At 64.8% G+C, this 21,627-nt stretch overlaps 5 protein-coding genes across 6 annotated transcripts in view; 4 read left to right on the forward strand and 1 right to left on the reverse strand.

Moving 5' to 3' along the window:
- PIEZO1 (piezo type mechanosensitive ion channel component 1) overlaps positions 1 to 814 on the forward strand; it is a 24,742-nt gene extending 23,928 nt beyond the window's left edge. The window contains 1 exon segment of the mRNA XM_040615290.1: positions 48 to 814. Coding sequence (XP_040471224.1) covers positions 48 to 297 — 250 coding nt within the window. The 3' untranslated portion in view covers positions 298 to 814.
- Positions 744 to 4,906, reverse strand: CTU2 (cytosolic thiouridylase subunit 2). Its single transcript, XM_040615289.1, has 15 exons — positions 4,807 to 4,906; positions 4,242 to 4,316; positions 3,480 to 3,558; positions 3,335 to 3,394; positions 3,198 to 3,258; positions 2,903 to 3,012; positions 2,561 to 2,823; positions 2,348 to 2,483; positions 2,075 to 2,206; positions 1,864 to 1,955; positions 1,687 to 1,778; positions 1,514 to 1,595; positions 1,348 to 1,414; positions 1,213 to 1,271; positions 744 to 1,131 (listed from the first exon to the last, which is right to left on the reverse strand). Exons 1-15 carry the CDS (start codon positions 4,884 to 4,886, stop codon positions 1,068 to 1,070), a joined length of 1,452 nt encoding a protein of 483 aa, XP_040471223.1. The 5' UTR covers positions 4,887 to 4,906; the 3' UTR covers positions 744 to 1,067.
- A 50-nt stretch (positions 4,907 to 4,956) lies between these two features.
- RNF166 (ring finger protein 166) lies at positions 4,957 to 12,667 on the forward strand. Of its 2 annotated transcripts, XM_040615449.1 has the most exons (7): positions 4,957 to 5,146; positions 6,551 to 6,707; positions 7,606 to 7,718; positions 8,081 to 8,195; positions 8,404 to 8,539; positions 8,756 to 8,863; positions 9,947 to 12,667. In XM_040615449.1, the coding sequence occupies exons 1-7, from the start codon at positions 4,974 to 4,976 to the stop codon at positions 9,961 to 9,963; spliced, it is 819 nt and encodes a 272-aa protein (XP_040471383.1). In that variant the 5' UTR covers positions 4,957 to 4,973; the 3' UTR covers positions 9,964 to 12,667. The 2 variants fall into 2 exon arrangements, with proteins under 2 accessions (XP_040471383.1, XP_040471384.1); XM_040615450.1 differs by lacking the exon at positions 8,404 to 8,539.
- A 1,029-nt stretch (positions 12,668 to 13,696) lies between these two features.
- On the forward strand, positions 13,697 to 15,777 carry SNAI3 (snail family transcriptional repressor 3). Its single transcript, XM_040615532.1, has 4 exons — positions 13,697 to 13,811; positions 14,323 to 14,351; positions 14,483 to 14,873; positions 15,250 to 15,777. The coding sequence occupies exons 1-4, from the start codon at positions 13,733 to 13,735 to the stop codon at positions 15,429 to 15,431; spliced, it is 681 nt and encodes a 226-aa protein (XP_040471466.1). The 5' UTR covers positions 13,697 to 13,732; the 3' UTR covers positions 15,432 to 15,777.
- Positions 15,778 to 17,745: 1,968 nt separating this feature from the next.
- On the forward strand, positions 17,746 to 21,322 carry MVD (mevalonate diphosphate decarboxylase). Its single transcript, XM_040615390.1, has 10 exons — positions 17,746 to 17,871; positions 18,632 to 18,702; positions 18,813 to 18,927; positions 19,016 to 19,162; positions 19,244 to 19,443; positions 19,640 to 19,714; positions 19,948 to 20,166; positions 20,246 to 20,361; positions 20,453 to 20,561; positions 21,061 to 21,322. Exons 1-10 carry the CDS (start codon positions 17,802 to 17,804, stop codon positions 21,139 to 21,141), a joined length of 1,203 nt encoding a protein of 400 aa, XP_040471324.1. The 5' UTR covers positions 17,746 to 17,801; the 3' UTR covers positions 21,142 to 21,322.
- The last annotated feature ends 305 nt before the right edge of the window (positions 21,323 to 21,627 follow it).

The raw sequence follows: 21,627 nt of genomic DNA on the forward strand, positions 1-21,627 counted from the left end.
GGATGCCAGAACCTGTGTGTGTCCCCCCCCCCCCCCCCCCCTCGCAGGATCATGGGGCTGTACGTCTCCATCGTGCTGGTGATCGGGAAGTTTGTGCGGGGTTTCTTCAGCGAGATCTCGCACTCCATCATGTTCGAGGAGCTGCCCTGTGTGGACCGCATCCTGAAGCTGTGCCAGGACATCTTTCTGGTGCGGGAGACGGGTGAGCTGGAGCTGGAGGAGGAGCTCTACGCCAAGCTCATCTTCCTCTACCGCTCCCCCGAGACCATGATCAAGTGGACGCGGGAGAAGGAGTAAGGGGAAGGGGCTCTGACCCCACCCCCACCCCCAAGCTCCCAGGGACATCACCGCCAATGCCTTAACCAGCCCCCCCCGAGCTGGGGCTGCATCCTGCCGGGGAGGCAGTGGGACGCAGGGTTCTCGGCGCTCGCTTTTAGGGAGGATGTTTTTCTTACGTTGCTTTGAAGCCGTCCGAGCTGTGGAGACCATGTTGTGCCTTCCCAGGGAGGGGGGGACAGGAGCTGGCCCCTCCACCCCACCCACTGGGCACCCCTGGGTGCTGGGGGGGTCAGGAGCCGGGTCATTCTCCCTCCCTGCTCTCCCCAGCCCCGCTCCAGAACCAGGTTGAACTCCGAAGCAATAGCTCTCCAGCCCAGGATGGGGGTCCTGGGTCGTGGCCACCCCTCAAGCTGGGGCCGGGGAGTGGGGCTGGCAGCCCCAGCCGGACTTTAGACACTTGTGACTTTGGTTTTGGTTTTTTTATTAATTCAAATGGTTTATTTATACAGATATCTAATAAAACAAAGCTGAGGCCTCCCCGGCTGACGCACGGCTGGGGCAGGGAGGGGGTGGGGGAGTGCAGGGTGGGACAGGGGACCTGCTGCCCTGGTGCTACAGCACCCCTGGAACCCCAAAATGTGGTGTAAAAGCAGCTGCCTGGGTGCTAGGGCTGCCCAGGGGCTCTGGTTCCCCACTATTGTATGGAGCATCCCTGGAGGGGGTGGCACCCTGCCCCACCAGCGCCCCAGGGGGATGGGGGTCTGCATCCCCCACTGTTCCCAGCCCCTTCAGCTCTTGCTGGGTTCCCCATCCTCCAGTGGGACCTCCTGGCTCTGCTGCTTCATCTCCGCTCTGCAAGGGATGGACACCATTGCTGGATGGATGCAGCACTGGAAGCAGAGCCAGCGTGGAGGGGACCCCCGTGCCCCCTACCTGTGGATCCTGCGCTGGGCCTCGGCACGCACGTAGGGTGGCAGTGTGGCGAGAGGGCCCTGCAAGAGAGGGGCTGTGGGGATGGGGACCCCCATCCCCGAGAAGAGCCACTCTGCTGCACCCCAAAAGCCTTACCAGTTCCTTGAAGGTGAGGCGGCAGCCGTAGCACAGCAGCGGGATGAAGGCAGCTCTGCTCTCAGCCCTGCGGGGACAGGGACCCTCAGCAGGGACAGGGACCCTCAGCAGTGCCAGGGTGGTGACCCCGGCGCCGGCACAGCATCCCCCCTGCCCATGTGCTCACCCCGCTGCTGGGGTGTCCTGGCAGCACCCGTTCTCCTCTGGCTCTTCTATGATCAGTGTGGGCTCCAGGGCCAACTCTTCCTCTGCAAGAGCCGGAGCACAGGGGTGCTACTGGGGGCTGCACGGCTGCCCCCCCCCCCCCCCCCCAATCCCCTGAGCCCCCACCCTACTCACCCCCAGCGATGTCCAGGGCACACAGGCACAGCAGGCAGCGCTGGGACTCGCTGCTCGCCTTGGCTGGAGCTGGGCTCAGCTTCTCACCCGTCCTGCAGCCAACGCAGCAGGGTGAGGGGGTGCCCCCCACTAACCCCCCCCCCCCCACATTGTGCCCCTGCACAGGGGATGCTGTACCGATAGACAGTGCTGATGGTGGAGGGGAAATCCTCCTGCAGCCCCAGGAGGAAGCGCTCAATCACGCGGTGGATGCTGGGCTTCTCCCGGCGCTGGGGGAGCAAGCAGAGAGGGCAAAGGCAGGATGAGAGTGGTCCCATCCCTGGCATGGGGATGCGCAGCTCGGGACCCCCCCCCCCCCCCCCCCGCATGGGACAGGGGATGCCCCTACCTTGGTGGAGAGGGGTGGCATGATGACGGTGGGGACATCGAAGAAGTGGTTGTAGAAGGCGATCTCCTTGGCCGTGTACTCCCGCATGGGTCGCACCACCACCACGTCGCCATGGCGGTTGTCCATGAAGCCCTGCAGGTACATGGCTGCTGGGGGACCGCGCCACCACCAAGCCACAGACTGCCAGTCCCCTCACTCGGTTGCATTGCGTCACCCCTCTGGGTGACGATGGCCGTCTCCAGCTTGGGGACAGGGTGCCAGTATGCTGCTCACCGTGTCAACAGCAAGGAAGGCACCACGACCCAGCGCCAGGTTAGTGAGGAGTTTGATGGCCACACGGGTACAGCTCTCGCCTGTCATCACCTTGGCATAGCCCCTGGTCCGGGCCGTCTGCAGGATGAGATGGATCCTGGGGGACAAGGTGACACCGGCTCAGAGCCACCGTGCCATGCCCAGTGCCGGCGCTGGGCAGGGTCGGTCCCTCACCGCAGCATCTGCAGCAGCTCCTCTCTTGCTGTTGACGTCTCCACAGCCTCAAAGAGCTGCAGCAGCTCCTGGGTGCGGGCAGCAGCAGGCAGGCGGGGGAGGGGTGGGGACCCCCCTGGCATGTCCTGAGTGCTGAGGCTGTCCCCGTCCCCCTCCTGCCTCTGCTGCTGGATGAAGCCCTCCACAGCCTCCTTGTAGGAGGTGCTGGGCTTGCTGGACCCCTCTGGCCCCGGCTGCAAGATGGACGGAGGCAGCTCCAGCGCCTGCGGGCAGATGGATACCAGGGGTGGTCAGGCATGTCCCCCTGTCCCAGTGTGTGTCCCCCCCCCCGCCACCCCATACCTGCTCCAGGTGGACCAGGTGGTAGGGGAAGCCGGTCGCCTGCAGCAGGGTCTCCATGCGGGCCAGGCTCTGCTCCCGCTGCGCCACACTCTGCCCACGCACCGCTCCCTCTGCAAGGGCAGCGCCGCGCTGGGGAGAGGGCACCCCCCCCATCCCGAGGGCGAGGGGGACGCCCCAGGGTGCCAGAGCCTCACTGGGCTCGGTGGCAGCCCCCAGCCCTGGCATGGAGCCTGTGCTGGGAGCGGGCAGTGGGGCAGGGAATGGGCATGGGGCTGGGGGCTGGGCTGATCCTCACCATCAACGTAGATGATGCCGGGGACGAAGCGGAGCCTCTTGGCCGTCTCCCGGCTGAGCCCCTGGCAGAGGCGCAGGGTGAGGGGGGTGGGTGAGTCGGGCCCACCCAGACCCCCCCCCCATCACCCCTATTCTCACCTCCTGGACCTGACGGAGCATGGCACTGGAGGCCGCCCCCCCTGACAGCGCCAGCAGCACCTGCGGGGACATGAGGGATGGTCACTGGCCCTGGTGGCACCACCCAGGTCGCCCCCCCTGCCCCCTGTGTCCCCCCACCCGGTACCTTCTCTCCCGGGAAGATGACGCGGTTCTTGCCCAGCATTGCACGGAACTTGTGCACAAAGTACTCACGGAAGCAGCCGCTGCGGGGACACAGGGACACGGCTCTGACCCATGGCACGTTCCATGGCCCCATCCCCCATGTCCCTGAGCCCCCTGTCTCCAAGCCTTGATGTCCCTGAGACTCCGTGTCCCCAAGCCACAATATCCCTGTGCTCTGCTGTGCTCAAGCCCCCTGTCTCCATGCACCGCTGTCTGTCCCCAAGCCTTGATGTGTGTGAGACCCAGCGTCCCCAAGCCCCGTGTCCCCAAGCCTTGATGTCACAGACACTCAATGTCCCCGAGAACCGTGTCCCCAAGCCCCAATGTCCCAGAGACCCAATGTCCCCAAGCCCCATGTTCCCAAGACCCAATGTCCCCAAGACCCGTGTCTCCAAGCCTTGATGTCTCCAAGCCCCAATGTCCCTGAGACCTGTGTTCCCAAGCCCCAATGTCCCAGAGACCCAACGTCCCAGACGCTGTGTCCCCAAGCCCTGATGTTCCAGACATCCAATGTCCCCAAGCCCCATGTCCCCGAGATCCGTGTCCCCAAGACCCAATGTCCCCAAGCCCCGATGTCCCAGAGACCGAATGTCCTAGAGACCCAATGTTGCCAAGCCCATGTCCCAGACGCTCCGTGTCCCCACACCCCGATGTCCCCAAGCCCTGTGTCCCCACACCCCATGTCCCCACACAGGGCAGCCCGTGTCCCGTCCCAGTCCCTCACCGGCAGAAGGCATCCCCGACGCGGATGACGAGGGCGGCCGAGCCCTGCCCGCACTTCACGCAGGGCCGCGGGTAGCTGCGGGGGCACGGGCGGTCACCGGGCAGCACCGGGGCACCGGATCCCCACCCAGCCCGGGGCGGTATCGACTGGGGGCGGCGGTCCCGGTCCCCGGGGCAGTACCGGGAGATACCGGAGGGGACACCGGGGTAGCACTGCAGGGGGATCAGAGGTGGCAACGAGGGGCTGCCCAGGGGGGTACCGGAGGGATAACGGGGGCGGTACCGGGAGGGTACCGAGGGCAGTGCCAGGGACAGCTCGGGGGGTACCGAAGCCATAGCGGGGACAGCACCGGCGAGCTATCAGGGCGGTACCGGGGGTTACCGAAGGTACGACAGGGGTGGTAACTGGGGCAGTACCAGGAACAGCTCAGGGGAGTACCGAACCGATACTGGGGACGGCACCGGGGAGCCATCGGGGCGGTACCGGGGGTTACCGAAGGTAGCACGGGGGGGGGCACACGGCGCATCCCCGAGGGACCACCCCGGGTGCCGTGTCGGGCTCCCACCTGTGTCCCGGTACGCGGCGGCGCCGTGCCGATGCCGCGTCCGCCCCGCACCCCGCATCGTCCCCCGCCGCCTCGCACATGCCGGTCCCGTCCCGTCCCGCTCCGCTTCCGGCGCGCGCCGGTGACGTCACGCACGCGGTGCCACCGGGCACCGCCCCGCCGCCGCCATGTTCCGGAGCCTGCTGGTGGCGGCGGCGCAGCGGCCCCAGGCCCCGGGCGGGTCCCCCCGGCCGCCCCCCGCCTCCGGCCCCGCCGCCGAGGCGCTGGAGGCGCAGTTCAGCTGCCCCATCTGCCTGGAGGTCTTCCACCGCGCCGTCGGCATCGCGGGCTGCGGGCACACGTGAGCCGGGGCTGGGGGCGGGGGCGGCGGGGACCCCCCACCTGGCCCGGGCCCCGGGGCCGGACCCGCACCGGCATCGGCATCCCTCTGCCCTGTGACCCCAGCCGCTACCGGGGCCCCTGTCGCGCACCCGTCTCGCCCCCGGGCCGGTACCGGTACCCGCCCCCCAGCTGACGCCTGGGCCCCCTCCCAGCCTGGCGTGGGGACCCCGATCCTTTCCCCTCCCTTCAGCCCGGTACCGGGACCCTCCATCTCCGCACCGCGGCCCGGTACTGGGGCCCCCAGCCTGACCCCCCTTGGCCTCCATCCCTGCTGCTGGGCCCTGGGACCCCCATCCCCCCCCGGGCTGCTCCATCAGCACCAGGCACCTTGCTCCCGCCCCAGACCCCCTTCCCTGCCCGGGGAGCTGGGTGCTGCCCTGTCCCCCCACCCGGACCCGGTGTGGGGGACACCCGAGGGTCCCTCCTCGCTGAGCACCGTGACCCCAGCCCCCTCTGCGCCCAGGTCTGGCTCCTGCCCCAGGTCTGGCAGTGCTGGCTGGGGTCTCACCTGGGTGGGAATGCTTCCCCGGGTGCCGTGCCCTGTGCCCGGGGAGGGGCTGCCCGAAGCGCTGCCACGCGGACCTGGGGTTTGCTTGTCACCCCGGTGTTTTGGTGGCACCTTGGCCCCCTTTCGCGCCTGCTTTCTGGGACGGCACGGCCGCCTGCTGAGGCTGTGGCTTTGCTTGGTGCCCCAGTGTGGTCTCGCTCTTCCTCCCCCCCTCCCCAGCTTGTTTGGGTCTGGGGGCGCTTCACAGGGCTGATGCCAGGGAGCTGGGGCATGGGGCACTGTGACCCCCTCGCACGCTGTGCAGTGGCTTAGCAGCGTTTCGTTCCCCCGCCCTGGGTGCGGTGGGCTGGGTGGGCAGGCGGAGGGGACGGGGGTGCTGTGACTGGGGGGACCGAGCCCCCCCCTCTGCCTCGCACCTGGGAGTGCCTTCCCGCCCATCCTCTGCTGCTTTGATTTCTCACCGGCGCTCCTGCAGGCGTGAGGACCTTGGAGGGAGGTGAGCCGGGCGCTGAACGCGCTCGCTGGCTTTATTCCTGCGTGGCCTGGATGCTCGGCGCTGGGTTTTGTTCAGTTCCATTCAAATCCGCTCCCGGCTGTGGATCTCGGAGCAGTGGCCGTGCAGGGGAGCTCCTCCAGGGCTTGGGCTGTGCCTGGCCTCCCACACCCTCACCCACGCTTCCAGTTCTCCCAGTGGGGATGCTGATCCCAGGGTTTTGGGCCTGCCCTGCAGCCTGGGGTGCACAGGAGCCGCTGGGAGTGGATGTGCTCTGGGGCTGGGGTCCTGCTTTTCTCCCCCCTCGTCCTCCTGGGCTAGGACACTGCTGGGCTGCTCAGTGCCACTCTCTGTGTCCCCAGGTTTTGCGGGGAGTGCCTGCAGCCCTGCCTGCAAGTACCATCCCCGCTCTGCCCGCTCTGCCGCATGCCCTTCGACCCCAAGAAGGTGGAGAAGGCTTCCAGTGTGGAGAAACAGCTTTCGTCCTACAAGGCTCCCTGCAGGGGCTGCAGCAAGAAGGTAAAGCTCACAGGGGAAGGCTGCCTGTCCCCGTCCCACTGCCAGTCCTGCAGCCGTGGCACCGGGGGAGGAAGGTTGCTTGCTGACTGTGGTTTGGTTTGTGGAGTCCCCTGTTCAGCAGGTCCCCAACCTGTGCCTGTGAGGTGTGGTGTCCCCTGCATGTCACGGCTGCTGCTGTGAGCCGGGCGAGCGGGGCTGTGCAGAGATGAAGGTGCTCTCTCCTAGCTGCCTTTGTCAGCAGACCGGAGCTATTATTAGACAGTGGGGACCTTCAAAAGCAGGCTGAGGTTTTCCTGCAACACGGGAGAGGCTGAGGCAAACCAGCTCTGCTGCTGCTCCTAATAAGGGTAAGGATTTAGCTCTTGCTTAAGGTGCTGTGATCCCAATGGCCGTGGGGAAGCTGAACCAGCAGCGTGGCCTGGCCCAGCCTGGGGCGAGTCTGGTCTGGGACGCTTCAGGGACCAGTTGTAAAGCTGTGATTCATGGTGTGCCTCCGCTTATGCACTTCACTTTCTGGCTTCCGTTAACTCTGGGGATCTTCTTGTAACTCCCTGGCTGTGGCCCAGGAATGATCCTGTATGGTGTCAGAGTGGTTTGGGGTTTCTGCCTGTCAGCAGTTCCTCCTTTGCTAAGGAAAACAGAGCTATTGCTACAATAACACAGCCTGGGTGGCTTGTGTGTGACCTCTGCGGGTGTGTGCAGCAAGCATGCAGCCCCATATCTCTGTCCTGCAAGGAAGGAAAGGCTGGTGCAGCGTTTCCACGCTGGTGTGGGTCACCCTGCACAGACCAGTGTTTGCTCTGATGTCAGTTGACCGAAACTGAGCTGTAGCGGAGGCTCTAGTGCTGTTTGGAAGGTGTTCCTGCAGCCTCTGGGAACGTTTCTTCTTGTTTTCCAGGTGACCCTCGCGAAAATGCGCTCTCACGTCTCGTCCTGTGCGAAGGTGCAGGAGCAGATGGCCAACTGCCCCAAGTTCGTTCCAGTTGTCCCCACATCCCAGCCTATTCCTAGGTACAGTTGCTTGTTGGGCAGGGAAATGTGTTCATCCTTGCAGGCTGCACTGTCACGTCCCCTCCCTTACAAGCCCTAAAATCCGAGCGTGTGTTTTTACTTTCCCCTGGGCAATCACAGGGGGAAACGTCAGCACCTTTTCCCTCCTGGCATCTGCACTGCCCTGTGTTTCAGAGCGTGGTGTGAGAGGAAGGACCGACCAAACCAGGGTGGTTCAGCCTGTGGCTAGGGTGGGAACGGGCTGGTCTGGTTTCTGCTGCGGGTGGGTATCACAAGGCTGAGCAGGGGATGGCTGGGTTAGTTGGGAAGGAGTTGATCCAGTCCCTTCCCAGGAGATCTGAGCTTGTCCTTGCTCTCTTCAGCAATATTCCAAATCGCTCAACGTTTGTGTGCCCGTACTGCGGGGCCCGGAACCTGGACCAGCAGGAGCTGGTGAAGCACTGCATGGAGAACCACCGCAATGACCCCAACAAAGTGGTGAGCGACACCAGGGTGCTGGGATGGGCTGGTTCTGCATGGGGTAACTCCTGGAAATGCAAATACACCATGGTCGATGCTGCATCTGAGGCCACCAGCATGCAGAGTTGCTGCTGCATGTGAAAGTTCAGCTGTGTTTCTAGCTGGTTTAGTTTGTTTAAGTCCCTTTGATGGGAGGTGGGGACCTGCCTCTGTTTGCTTTGTTAAGAGACTCTCTGGAATGAGCTGCCTCTCTCCCCCTGTGTCTGCAACCTGGGTGGTGCTGGATTTCCTCTCCCCATCCATGCTGGGTTGCCTGAGGTGGGGAACTTGCAGTTCCAGCACTGTCTCGGAGGCGCTCAGGTGTGCGTGTAACTTGTCAGTAAGCTAAAAGCAGCCTGGGCCATGTGCCAGAGGCTCTGTGCAGCAAGGGATCTGCTCGGGGGACTGAGGGATCCCCTGTTTAGCACAACCTCTGCAGATCGCTGTGTCAGAAAGAGAGGGAACACTACTCTCCTCTCCAGGGGATAGAAGCGGAGGGGTCTGTGGTCATAGTTGTCCTTTGTCCCTGCCCACCGCAGGTGTGCCCCGTCTGCTCAGCCATGCCCTGGGGGGATCCCAGCTACAAGAGCGCCAACTTCCTCCAGCACCTCCTCCACAGGCACAAGTTCTCCTACGACACCTTCGTGGTGAGTACAGCCCTGAGCCGAAACAGGGTCACCTCCCGAAACAGGGTCACCTTCCCCGTGTCCTGTGCCGAGCAGCGGGGAGATGAACCCGGGTCTTCCCTTCCTGTGCTGGGAGCAGCCTGTCCTGCCGTGCAGCCCCTGGGGAGGGGAAGGGGACAGATCCTCCTCTGGGCTTTGTGGGAGGCATGTGGCACACACGTAGCCCCACTCAGGACACCCCCGTGGGCGTGGGGACTGGACTCCCCGCCTGCCCTGGGGGGTGCTCGAGCTGGTTGCCATCAGACACGCCAGGAAAATGTCTCTGAAGGCGAAGGGAAATGTTACAGCTCTCCGTGAAGATGGGTTGTTTCCTCTGTGTGCTCCATTAAACCCTTCCCCTGAGGAATTACGACACAAAAGCCCGTTTCTTTAAGGCTTCACAAGTAGTGGGAGGGGAGCAGCCCAGCCTCAGGGCTTGGGGGGGCCTGGCTGCTGCACGTGGGGGGTCATCTGTGGCCTGCTCTCATGGAGTCGCTGACCCCTCCTGTGTGGGGGTGAGAGTGTGTTCACCCAGCCTGTGCTGCGGGGCCTGAGGGGAGGTTTCATTATCCTTTTATTCATCCTTTTAGTGCAGGGCTGTTAGGTTTCAGGCAGAGGAACCTCTGAATATTTACAGAGATATATCCCCACTTAAGGAGCTATTGCTGTGTTGCATAAACCTGAACTGGAATGCTGGAGGAGCCCGTGGTCTGGCTAGAAAGATTTACCCTTTTGGCTGCAGCTTCTCATGCGGGCATGTTTCATCCCTGCCTGCTGCCAGGTCTAAGAGCAGAGCCGCCGACATTGGCAGGTTGCAGGCAGGAGGAGGGCCGTGGGCGCAGAGGACACCCCAAAGAGCACGGTGTCCCTGGGACCTGCCTCCCGGAGGAGATGGAGGCTTGTGGCCTCACTGGCACGATGAGGAGCAGAAAGGGCTCCTTGCTGTGGTGGTCCCCTGTGCTTGTTGAAGGAGAGACTGTGTGGCCCAGCTGTGCCGACTCTCCTGACCACCCCCTCTCTTTTTTTTTTTTTTTTTTTTTTTTTTTTTTTTTTTTTTTTTTTTAGGACTACAACATCGATGAGGAGGCAGCATTGCAGGCTGCCCTGGCGCTGTCACTCTCTGAGAACTGAGGGTGACTGCAGAGCATTGGTTTGGACCCTCCTCATCACCCCGTCTCCTTTTGCACACTCAGCCTTCCTGCCGGGAAGGCACAGAGCTCGTCAACTGTCCGGCACCCCTGGAGACCCGCTGCCGCCTCTCTTCCCTCTCCTCTCTGGGCAAATCCCACCTTGTTTAAGAAGGTGGAGTCTCTTTAGCGTCACACTGGACTGGTGAGTGAGCAGAGACGTCCCGCTCTGGGAGGAGAGAGGAGTTGACACCGAAGGGCTGGGATTGTTCCTTGGTTAGGCATTTCATATCCGTATACGGAGTATATACCTGTGTCCAGATCTATTTATTAGTAGATGCTTTTTGGCACCGTTTGTCTTCATGCTCTCTGTTGCAGTTGAATAGGTACGTAAAACTATGATGCATTTTATGCACAAATGCCCTGGCTTGAAACTGTGATCATCCACGTCCTTTCCAAAAAGGAAGAAAACGGCACGGAGCATCTTTTTTTAGACTCTACAAGGCTCTTTCCAGAGATGTTGGTCTGCCCCGTCCCCCATGCTGCAGGCAGGAGCTGCCTCCTTTGCCTGCTCCTTGCCAGGCCAGGCTGAATCCCAGGGTGAGACGGTTGCCCTGGTGTGCCCCGTGACAACAGGGGGTTTGGAGGAGTCCATGGGGATGGCACCCAGCATCCCGTGAAACTCTCACCTTCCTCGTTTTGTACCGGTTCTTGTGATACTGAGTTCTTGCATTTTTCTACATTAATTGGCGTGATGCCTTTTCCACATTTTATAGAGCGGGAACAGAAGCTGTTACTCTTCACACTGCAATATCCGTCACCAGGGACAAGAATATTTTTATGAAACATTATTAAGAAAGTATATTTTTAAAAAAAAAACAAACACAAAACAAACCAAACAAACGTGCTGTGGATTTGAAATCAGGTGGGAAGCAGGAGCCGGACCCCAGGCTGGCGGGTAGAACTCTCGGGGGGCCATGGCAAGCACATGGGTGTCCTCTTTGGTTATTTCTGGGCCGTTTCCTTCCCTTGTTGGCATGTTCCTCTGCAGGTGGGTGGTGATGGAGGAGAGGCCGGGTCAGAGCAGCACCTTGTCAGCTGGAGGAGTGGGTGCCGAGCAGCTCACCGGGCTGCCTTTTTGAGGAGCAGCCCCGCTCGTGTTTTCCAACAGCTGTTTGGCCAGCTGTGCTCTCTGGGCTGCTGCCCCTGGCCCGGCTGCGCGGTCTGGCTTGGGACGGCTCTCCCTTGCAGGCAGAGCTCTGGCAGTGCCGGCTGTGGCCGCGGGCAGCACGAAGCCTGGAGCGGTGGCTCTCTGCCCTGAGGGTTGTGGCGTGCTGGCACTTGGTGCAAAGCAGCTGAGTTGTGTCTGGGCGACGGTGTGCGGGAGGGGTGTCTGCCCATGCAGGATCCCATCCTCAACGCTGAGCATCTTGTCCCCCTGAAACAGGGGATTGCATCTCTCTTTCCCAGATCTCTCCCTGGGAATAGGGCACATCTGGGCAGATGTTCCCAGAGGTACCCCCTGGTCCCTTTCCTCTTTGCCCTGCCTGCTGCTGGTGGAGTTTGCTCTGCTGGGCTGGGAGAGGGTGGAAGGGAGATCTGCGCCAGGCCGTGGGTGGGCTGCTGCCAGCCTGAGCGTGGCCCCCCGCCCTGTGCAGCACAAGTCCCATCCCATCTGAAGGGTCCTCGCTGGTGCTGGGGGAGAGGAGCTTTGTGCTGGGACCGTGCTACCCTTTGGGATCAGCTCAAGGCTCACCGAGGAGCTGTGGTGATGCATGGTACCTGCAGACCTCCAGGTTTTGCAGAGAAGAGGTGGAGGAGAGCCATCCTCTGTGTGCCCCTACTTGGAGAAGTGCCCTTTCGTGATTTGTCTGAGACTTGGCTCCAGCTCTGCTCTAGCAATACAGTCTTGTTTTTTACTTTTGGTTTAAATAGTATGGGGTGGTTTTGTGGGCTGTGAGCCCCTCTGTGCCGCCAGCAGCCCTACGAGGAGCGTGCAGGGACCATCTGCTCCCCTGGCAGAGGGCAGGGAAAGGGCTGGAGCTGCTCCACTCCCCTGCCTCAAGCTGGGCTAGCGAGGAGGGACGGGGTCTTCTCTTCCCAGCAACAGCATTGCTGGCACCTGCCCAGCCCGGGGGATGTTCCTGGTGGGATGGAGAGCACTGGCATCTCCCAAAATGGACCCAGGAGGATTTCCCTGTCCCGTCCTCAGCTGGGACCCTCAGGTCCTGGTGCAGCCTCCACCAGAGCTCTCACTTGCAGGGAGCTCCCTGCCTCTGGGACAGCACTATTCACCTCTTTGTCTCCTTCCTTCTTTCCTTCTCTTCCTTTTTGCCCCACCACGCCAGAGCAGGGGCAGCAACAGCTGCTTTTGTAAAGCACTTTTAAGGCCCAGGCTGTGAGGGCGCGGGCGGGCGCTGTGCTGACGGGCAGCTCCTGCCTCTCCCCACTTTGTTCGGGGTCGGATCCGGCTCTGCCCGCTGCCAGCCGGGCTGTGCCAGGGGTCCCACCGCGCCGCCGGCTGTGCTCGTCAGCGTCTTACCCGCAACTTTTTGCATAACTAGAACTTTTCACGAAACGAGCTGTTTTTTGAAGAAGAATAAAATCGATTATGTTATTTGTAGCGAACCATTTTTCTCAATAAAGGCAGTTTCATCCACGGGTGGCCTCCTTCTGCCGCGGCTCCGGGCTGTGGGACATTGCTGGGGGTGGGTGCCCCCCCCAACCCTGGTGTATCTGGGTTGCTCCTTCCCCAAACACAGGGCTCGTCTCTACACCTTTGTCCCTGGCTTGTCAGCTCTTAGCGCTGCGTGCTGCTGCAGCGTTTGGCGATGCCGTTTCATTGCCCTGGGCTCCCCCAGCCCGAGCACTTCACAACCTGCTGTCCCAGTGCCGCGCGTTGCCAAACTGGCTGGGCGCTGGTGTGCTGCTGGGGGGGGGATCCCCTGCCCCACCCCCACCCCCCAGCTGCATATGCCGCTGCTGGCAGCCAGGCCCTGACACGTGGCACCGTGTGCTGTCCCCAAAGCCTGGTGTTTTTTCTCTGGGTGTCCCTGGGAGGTGTCCTGGCTCCGAGCCTGCGTGGGGCTGTCGGGGTTCCACGAGGACACAGGCTGTACCCAAAGGAGCCGATGTGTCCCCTTGGAGGGTTACAGGGCTTCACCCTTGTCCTGGTGCTGGCCAGAGCGTGTTCCTGTCCCCAGGTTTTGGGGATACAACGGCCAGGGCTGATGGCATTGAGGAACAGTCTTACCTGCTCCCTGGCCCTCCTCAAACAGCCCCCGCCAGGCTTTCTGGGGCTGGGAGGGCACCGCGGTAGAGGGGACAGGCATGTGGCCATACAGCCAGTGGGGTGGCTGGGGGGGTCCCCGTGACCTGAGCTGCCAGCTCTGTCCTGCCCCAGCTGGGTGCCAAGGGGGGGCCATGGCAGGCGCGAGCCAGACTGGCTGGGCAGGGGGATGCTGTGGGCAGCGGGAGCCCGGCTGTGGAGCATGCGAGGTGACAGTGCTGGGGGACAGGGCTGTCCCCCAGGCTGTCCCTTGCACCTGCAGCGGGGCGTGCTGGCAGCCAGGGCCAGCCCTCGGGCAGCGGTTGGCCCCAGGGCTCCCCGGGGGCTGCCCATGCTAATGAGCCCTGGGGCCTTATAGCACCCGCTGGCACCTGTGGGGACACGGTGCAGGGACACAGCCCTGCCTGGCCTGCCTGTCACCCTGCCTGCCCGGCCATGCCCCGCTCCTTCCTGGTGAAGAAGCCCTCCAGCACCCGCGTCCCCAACTACAGCCAGCTGGACACCCGCGCTCACGGTAAGGCTGTGCGACACCGTGGGCACCCCGGGACCCCCTGGACCCCTGGCTCCCACTGCCACCCGGTGCCCACCCATCTGCAGGGGACCAGGGCACCCCTGGCTGATCTCGGGGTGATGCTCTGTGCCACAATGCTGGGGGAGCGTCCCTGGCTCCGTGCCCCCCGCCCTCAGCCCCATCCTGGGTGGCAGCTGGTGCTGGTGACAGTGCCAGAGGTGGGGGGGAATTGGGATCACCCGGGGGCTTCCCAGGGACCGTCCCCTCCAGCACGCCCCTATCCGACCCACCCCTGTGGGGGTCTCTGTGCTGCTGGGGGGCGCTTGCCAGCGTGGTGCGTGTGTGTGCGCTCCCCCGGCCATGCTGCCGCAGGGGATGCCCAGGTTTTGGGGTGCACCCAGCCCAGAGGAGCTGGCACCCAGACTCAGGCTGGGCTCCAGCTGGTGCTGGGAGTGTCTGAGATCTGAGACTCCCCTTTTTGGGGACAAAGGGCCGGTTTTGCTCTGTTCTGCAGTGGGTGCGTTGGTGCTGCCATACAGAAGGGTGGGAGCAGAGGGGGGACCTGGCGCAGATGAGCCCCCACCAAGTGTGGGACACCCAGGGGGGCTCCAGGGACCAGGCGGGCAGCCCGGCTGCCGTCCCTTGGCCCTTAACCCCGCTCTCTCCTCCTGCAGAGCTCAGCGGCTTGTGTGACTGCGGGGGGTTGCTTGCCCCCAGCTACCGCCAGCCCCCCGCGCCCCCCACTCCTCCTCGCCCACAGGACCACGGCCACCTCCTCGCCCGCTTCTCCCTCCCACTGCCCCCCCGATGCCAAGGCTCCCCCTGTCCCAACGGGCACCCGCAGCCAGGGCACCCCCCTGAAGGACACTCAGACCCTCAACCTACCCCCGCGGCGGGGGCCACACCAGCGGAGCTTCAGCTGCCGGCACTGCGCCCAGGCGTACGCCAGCCTGGGCACCCTGAAGGTGCACATCCGCACCCACACCCTGCCCTGCCTCTGCCGCCTCTGCGGCAAAGCCTTCTCCCGGCCCTGGCTGCTGCAGGGCCACATCCGCACCCACACAGGTAAGGACGGGACCCCCGGCTGCTGCTGGCCCCGCCGGCACTTCTGCTTTTTGGGAACGATTAGCGCAAAAAATGTTTTGCGCATTTGCCACAGCTTGGCATCGCTTGCTCTCCGGGAGGGACCTGCTTGGGGTGGGCACAGCTGAGGATCCTGGTGCTGGGGTGGTGGCACGCACAGTAAGCCCCGGGAGAGACCCCACGGCAGGTCCCACTGTGGTATCACCCACTGGGAAGGCACCGATGGGTTCTGGGGACTCCTGGGTAGCGCCAAGGGTCGGGGAGAGGCATGGGGAAAGGTGACGCATGGGAGGGGATGGGGCACGGAGGGCCAGGAGGAAGGCGGGGTACAGGGGTGCCCTGACCACGTGTCCCGCAGGGGAGAAGCCCTACGCCTGCCCCCACTGCAGCCGAGCCTTCGCCGACCGCTCCAACCTCCGTGCCCACCTCCAGACCCACTTGGACGTCAAGAAGTACCGGTGCCACGCCTGCGCCAGGACCTTCTCCCGCATGTCGCTGCTGGCCCGGCACGAGGAGGGGGGATGCTGTGGGGCATCCTGAGCTGCCCACCACACCCAGCTGCCCCAGGGAGGGCAGAGAGCCCCGCGCTGTGCCGTGCCGCGCCGCACCGTGTCGTGCCATGGTGTGCCACGCTGCACTGTGTTGTGCCATGCCATGTTGCACCATGCCGTGCTGCACTGTGCCGTGCCATGCTGGTGCAACACCCCAAGAAGGGACACGAGAGCGTCGTCACACAGGACTGCCTGGACTTTCGCAGCAGGTCACCGAAGCCCCATGGCTGCTCCCCGGTGGCTCTGGTGCCGGGGGACACGGTGCCTTGCCTGCTCCCCTGCGGCTCTTGGGGAGGTTTCTTACCCCTCACATTGCAGGAGACATTAAAAGCGGAGCTGAGCACCGCAGGCATGAGCAGAGCACACGTGCCTTATTGCTGCCGGGGCTGTCCCTGCGCAGCCAGCATCGTGTCCTGCCAGCCCTGGGGCAGGATCCGACCCGACCGGGGCCTGACTGCCACCCCTTCTGCCTGTTTTGGAGAGCATCCTCCTCCCTCTCCTGCATCCCTGCAGCTCCCTACCCTGAGAACGGGGACAACACTGCTGGGGGACCGCGCAGGGCCCCTGCCTGGCCTCGTGCCCCCAAAAAATGGATCTGGTGGACGTTTGGGCTCGGGGCTGCATGGCCCCAGTGTGGTGCTGGGCACTGGCCTGGCCAAATAGCACTGGGATGGCAGAGATGGCAGGCACAAGGACACCCCGCAAGTGACCCTGAGCATCTTCGTGGCGTGGTGAGACCCAGGGTGACGGCGGTGGGACCACCCTGCTGCAGGGGTCCCGGCACCCTCTCCACAGTCCTGTGGTGGCGGGGACAGGGCTGTCCCTGCCGGTGTCACCACGGCTGCTGGGGCTTGGCTTGGGTGGGTGCCAGAGGAAGCCGCCGCGTGCACCCCGTGCTATTTGCAGCTCTGCCCGGCTAAATCGGGCCCCGCACCTGTGCCGGCAGCGGGGGGGAAAGAATCCCACACCCCAAAATAGCCGCATGCCAGCCCTTCCCCTCCCACCCATGGAAAATGCTTATAAATACCCCGGGGGGTGGAGGGGCACAGCTGGGGAGCCCCCCCCCCCAAGGGGATCCTTCGCTATGCAGGGGGGCAGGCAGGGGGATGCTCCTTTCATCCCTCCGTTTTTTTATTCGGGGTGGGGTAGGACCTGTGCCCCTCACCTGCTGGTGGTGACACTGTGGGAGGGGACCGTGCCCCCCAGCACCACGGTGTCACCCACGTGCCCGGCGTGTGCCCCCCACCGCCCCTGGGCACCCAGATTTGTGGGATGTTTTCCACTGTGAGTGACTGGAGGATAAAAATATCCCGGGGAGACACACACACAGGCGGGGGGGGGGGGGCAGCCGGGGGTGCCCAGGGGGCTGGGATGGGGCCTGAGGGTGTGCTGGGGGGCACTGGGAGCACTGGAGGCTCTGGGGCTGCGGGGGACGGGGAGCACTGAAAGGATGCCGAGGGCAATGGGAGCACTGGAGTGGCACAGGGGTATTGGGGTACTGGGCATAATGGGAGCTGCAAAGGCACTGGGAGCACTGAAGACAGTGGGGTACAAGACTCTGGGAGCACTGGGAGGGTACTGGGGACACTGGGGCAGCGCTAAGGTAACTGGGAGAACTGGTGCATTGGGGATATGGGGGATATAGAGGTCACAGAAAGCACTGGGATAACTGGAGTGCTGGGGTGTTGGGGGCAGAGGGGTGTTGGGGAGTGCTGGACCGATACTAAGGTATTGGGGTACTGGGCATACTGGGAGCACTGGGGGCTGCAAAGGCACTGGGAGCACTGGAGGCAGTAGGATAACTGGGAGCCCTGATCGCTCTGGGAGCTCTGAGGCATTGCTGGGCATGCTGGGGCAGTGCTGTGGTAACTGGAAATGGTGCATTGGGGTTCTAGGCATACTGGGAGCACTGGAGGGACACTGGGGCAGCGCTGGGGTAACTGGGAGCACTGGTGCATTGGGGGCACAGGGGATATGGAGATCACGGGGAGCGCTGGGGTTACACCGGAGCACTGGGATGTTGAGGGCAGAGGCGTGCTGGGGAGCACTGGGAGCACTGGGGCGCTCGGGGCCACCGGGTGACCGCAGTCCCCCGCTCCCCAAGGGCGCATGCGCAGCTCCTTCGCGTCTCGAAGATGGCGCCGCGGCGTGCCCGTCCCTGCGCCGCCAGGGGGCGGGGCGAGGCGGCACCGCCCCGTGGTCCGATCGCTGCCATTGGGCGCCGAGAGCCGGGCGCCGCGGCGCCGGCCAATGGCGAGGCGGGAACCCGCCACGGGCCACCATCACGTGTGTAGCTCGGGGGCGGGACCTGAGGCCGCCCGGCCCCGGCCGGGAGCGTCCCGGTAGCGGCGGCAGCGCGATGGCGGAGGAGCGGCCGCTCGTCCTGGTGACCTGCACGGCCCCCGTCAACATCGCCGTCATCAAGTACTGTGAGTGCAGCCCGGCGCCGGTGGGCGCCTGCCGGCTGGGGGCGAGCGGGGAGGCCGGGCTGGCCAGGGCCGTGCCGGGCCTTGCAGTGCCGTGCCGTGCCGTGCCGTGCCGTGCCCAGCAGTGCCATGCCGTGCCGTGCCGGGCCTTGCAGTGCCGTGCCGTGCCGTGCCGTGCCGTGCCCAGCAGTGCCATGCCGTGCCGTGCCGGGCCTTGCAGTGCCGTGCCGTGCCGTTTTGTGCCATGCTGTGCCATGCTGTGCCATGCCGTGCCGTGCCGTGCCCAGCGGTGCCATGCCGTGCCGTGCCGTGTTGTGCCATGTTGTGCCATGCCGTGCCGTGCCGTGCCCAGCGGTGCCGTGCCGTGCCGTGCCCAGCAGTGCCGTGCCGGACCGGGCCGGGCCGGGCCTTGCAGTGCCGTGCCGTGCCGTGCCCAGCAGTGCCGTGCCGTGCCGTGCCGTGTTGTGCCATGCTGTGCCATGCCATGCCGTGCCGTGCCCAGCAGTGCCATGCCGTGCCATGCTGTGCCATGCCCAGCAGTGCTGTGCCACGCTCTGTTGCACCGTGCCATGCTGTGCCATGCCGTGCTGCAGTGCCAAACCAACCTGTGACAAGCTGTGCCATGCTGTGCTGTGCCGTGCCCAGCAGTGCCATGCCGAGCTGTGCCAAGCCCTGCTATGACAAGCTGTGCTGAGCCGAGCCGTGCCGTGCCACATGGTGCTGTGCTGTGCCCAGCTGTGCCCAGCTGTGCTCTCTTTTGCAGGGGGCAAGCGGGACAATGACCTCATCCTGCCCATCAACTCCTCCCTGAGCGTGACGCTGCACCAGGACCAGGTTGCTGTGGGGTCAGGGTCAGGGTCAAGGTCAGGCCCCTCTGCCACCAGCCCGTGCCTGTGGGGTGCTGAGCCCCCCACCCATCGCGCTCACCCCGCTCTCCCTGGCAGCTGAAGACCACCACCACCGCTGCCGCCAGCCGGGACTTCACAGAGGACCGACTGTGGCTGAACGGGGAGGAGGCCGACGTGGGGCACCCCCGGGTGCAGGCCTGCCTGCGGGAGGGTGAGTGTCCCCCACGCCGGGCACTGCAGGGGGGCTGGGCGGGGTGTCCCCCGTTCCGCCCCCCTACCCGGCTCCTGTCCCCTGGCAGTGCGGCGCCTGGCCCGTAAGCGCCGGGGCGGCAGCGCCGAGGACACGGCCCCGCTCAGCCTCTCCTACAAAATCCACATCGCCACCGAGAACAACTTCCCCACCGCCGCCGGCCTGGCGTCCTCCGCTGCCGGCTACGCCTGCCTGGGTGGGTGAGCGGGGAGCGTGGGGCACTGGGAGGGGGTGGCCGGGGTGTCCCCCTGCTGCTGACCCCCTCCCCTGCCCGCAGTGGCGGCGCTGGCGCGGCTGTACGGCGTGGAGGGCGAGCTGTCGGAGGTGGCACGGCGTGGCTCGGGCAGCGCCTGCCGCAGCATGATGGGCGGCTTCGTGCAGTGGCAGCGGGGCGAGCGGCTCGACGGCAGGGACAGCCTCGCCCACCAAGTCGCCCCCGAGACGCACTGGCCGGAGCTCAGGGTTCTCATCTTGGTGGTGAGGGACTAGGGTCGGGGGGAATGGCTGCACCCCCTCCCACCCCACCCTGCCAGGCTGGGTGGGATTTGGGGAAGGGGTGCTGGGAGCACCCCAACCCCTTGTGGGTGCAGCGCTGGGTGCTCAGGGGCTGCCTCTCGCTGGGGTTGGGGGCTCGGGGCAGGGGTTGTGTCCTACTGCCTGTGCCCCTCCCCAGGTCAGCGGGGAGAAGAAGCAGGTGGGCAGCACGGCGGGGATGCAGACCAGCGTGGACACCAGCCCTTTGCTGAAGGTATGGGGGGCAATGGGCCCGATCCTGCCCAGGGCGGCTGCCTGCCCCCTGCCCACAGGCAGGGCTTGGGGTCCCAGTTCCCTTGGAGGGGGGGCATTTCTCCATGCTGGCAGGCACTGAGGGAGGCGGGGCGGGGGTCTTGCTTCTGTGGTGCCGCCTGCGTAAAGCCCAAAGGGTCACGATGCCTTGGGTGTCACCGAATTGGGGTGACTGTGACCCACCTGCTACGGCAGCACCGGGCAGAGGTGGTGGTGCCGGAACGCCTGGCCCTGATGATGCGGCACATCCGTGAGCGGGACTTCGAGGGCTTCGGGCAGCTCACCATGCAGGACAGCAACCAGTTCCACGCCACCTGCCTCGACACCTTCCCTCCCATCTTCTACCTCAACGACCTCTCGCGGCACATCATTGCGCTGGCACACCGCTTCAACACCCACCACGGACACACCAAGGTACCAGCCGGCCCCGCGGGGCTCCGGGTTTGCTGGGTGCTGTGGTCCCTCACCGTGGCCCCCCTGCATCCCACCACAGGTAGCCTACACCTTTGACGCTGGCCCCAACGCCGTCATCTTCACGCTGGCTGACACCGTGGCTGAGTTCGTGGAGGTGGTGAGGCACAGCTTCCCCCCTGCCACCAACGGGGACCAGTAAGAGCAATCCCATCTCTTACTGGGGGGCGGTGGGATGGCAGGGGCTGTGAGCAGAGGGGCAGGGACTGAGCTCCTGGCTGTGCCGCAGGTTTGTGCGGGGGCTGCCTGTCGGTTTGGCCTCGCTGCCGGAGGAGCTGCTCACGGCCGTGGTGACTGAGCCGGTGCCGGGGGCTGTCCGGTACATCCTGCACACCAAGGTACGGGGCTGGGGGGGGCTGGGGGGGTGTGGGGCGGGGGGACCCATCTGCCCAGCCTCTGCGGTGATGCTCTGGCCCCATCCTCATCACCAGGGGGATGCACAGGGCCCCATCCCTGTCCCCAGGGGGTTTGTGGGGGACCCCGTCTCTGTCCCCTGGTGGGTGTGTGTGGGACCCCATCCCCAAGGTTGCACAGAACCCCATCCCTGTCCCTGGTGGAGGTGTGGGACCCCATCCCTGTCCCCAGGGTTGCACAGGACCCCCATCCCTGTCCCCAGAGGTGCACAGGACCTCACCCCCATCCCTGTCCCCAGGGGGGTATATGGGACCCCATCCCCAGGGGGGTGTACAGAACCCTACCCCTAGGCGTGTTCCCACAACCCATGGGCTGGTCTTTCAGGTTCTGTGGGGCCCAGAGCTGCCCCACAGCCCTGAGGCGGGGGGTCCCTGGTGCCAGAATCTGGCCCGTGCTGCCTCTAACCCATCTCCTGCCCCACAGCCCGGCCCCGGTCCCCAGCTTGTGGATGACCCCAGCCAGCACCTCCTGGGAGCGGACGGGCTGCCCCGCTGCCGTGCCTGAGCCCGAGGACACTGCCAGGGATGGCCGTGACGCGCCGGCGTGGGGGGCTCTGCCAGTGCTACCTGGGGGGCTCAGCGCTGAGTCGGGCCTGGTGCAAGGCTGTCCCCAGCCCTGGGGCAGGATGTGACCCCCGGGGCTGGTTTTTACTGTTTTGTAAGGAAATAGAGGGTTTCTGGCTGCAGCGCTGTTTCGGCGTGTGCGGGCTCCATGGGTGCTGCTGGGTGGGGGACATCCCCAGCCAAAAGCAGGGGGCGGGAGAGGGGGCGGGCCCTGCTGGGACTGATCCTGCCCACCTGCACAGCCCCTGTCCCCCCCATGTCCATCCATTGTGGGCTGCTGCTTCCGTCCCCTGTCGCTCCAGTTGTCCCTTGTGGGGCTGATCCTGTAGCCCTGCACATGCCTCGTCCCCCTACATGGCCCCTGTCCCCCCACCATATCCCCAGTGGGGCTGCTTCTGTCCTCTGTCCCCCGAGTTGTCCCTCCCTG

Source organism: Falco naumanni, chromosome 15, assembly GCF_017639655.2.
Source record: "Falco naumanni isolate bFalNau1 chromosome 15, bFalNau1.pat, whole genome shotgun sequence".
Lineage (NCBI taxonomy): Eukaryota > Metazoa > Chordata > Aves > Falconiformes > Falconidae > Falco > Falco naumanni.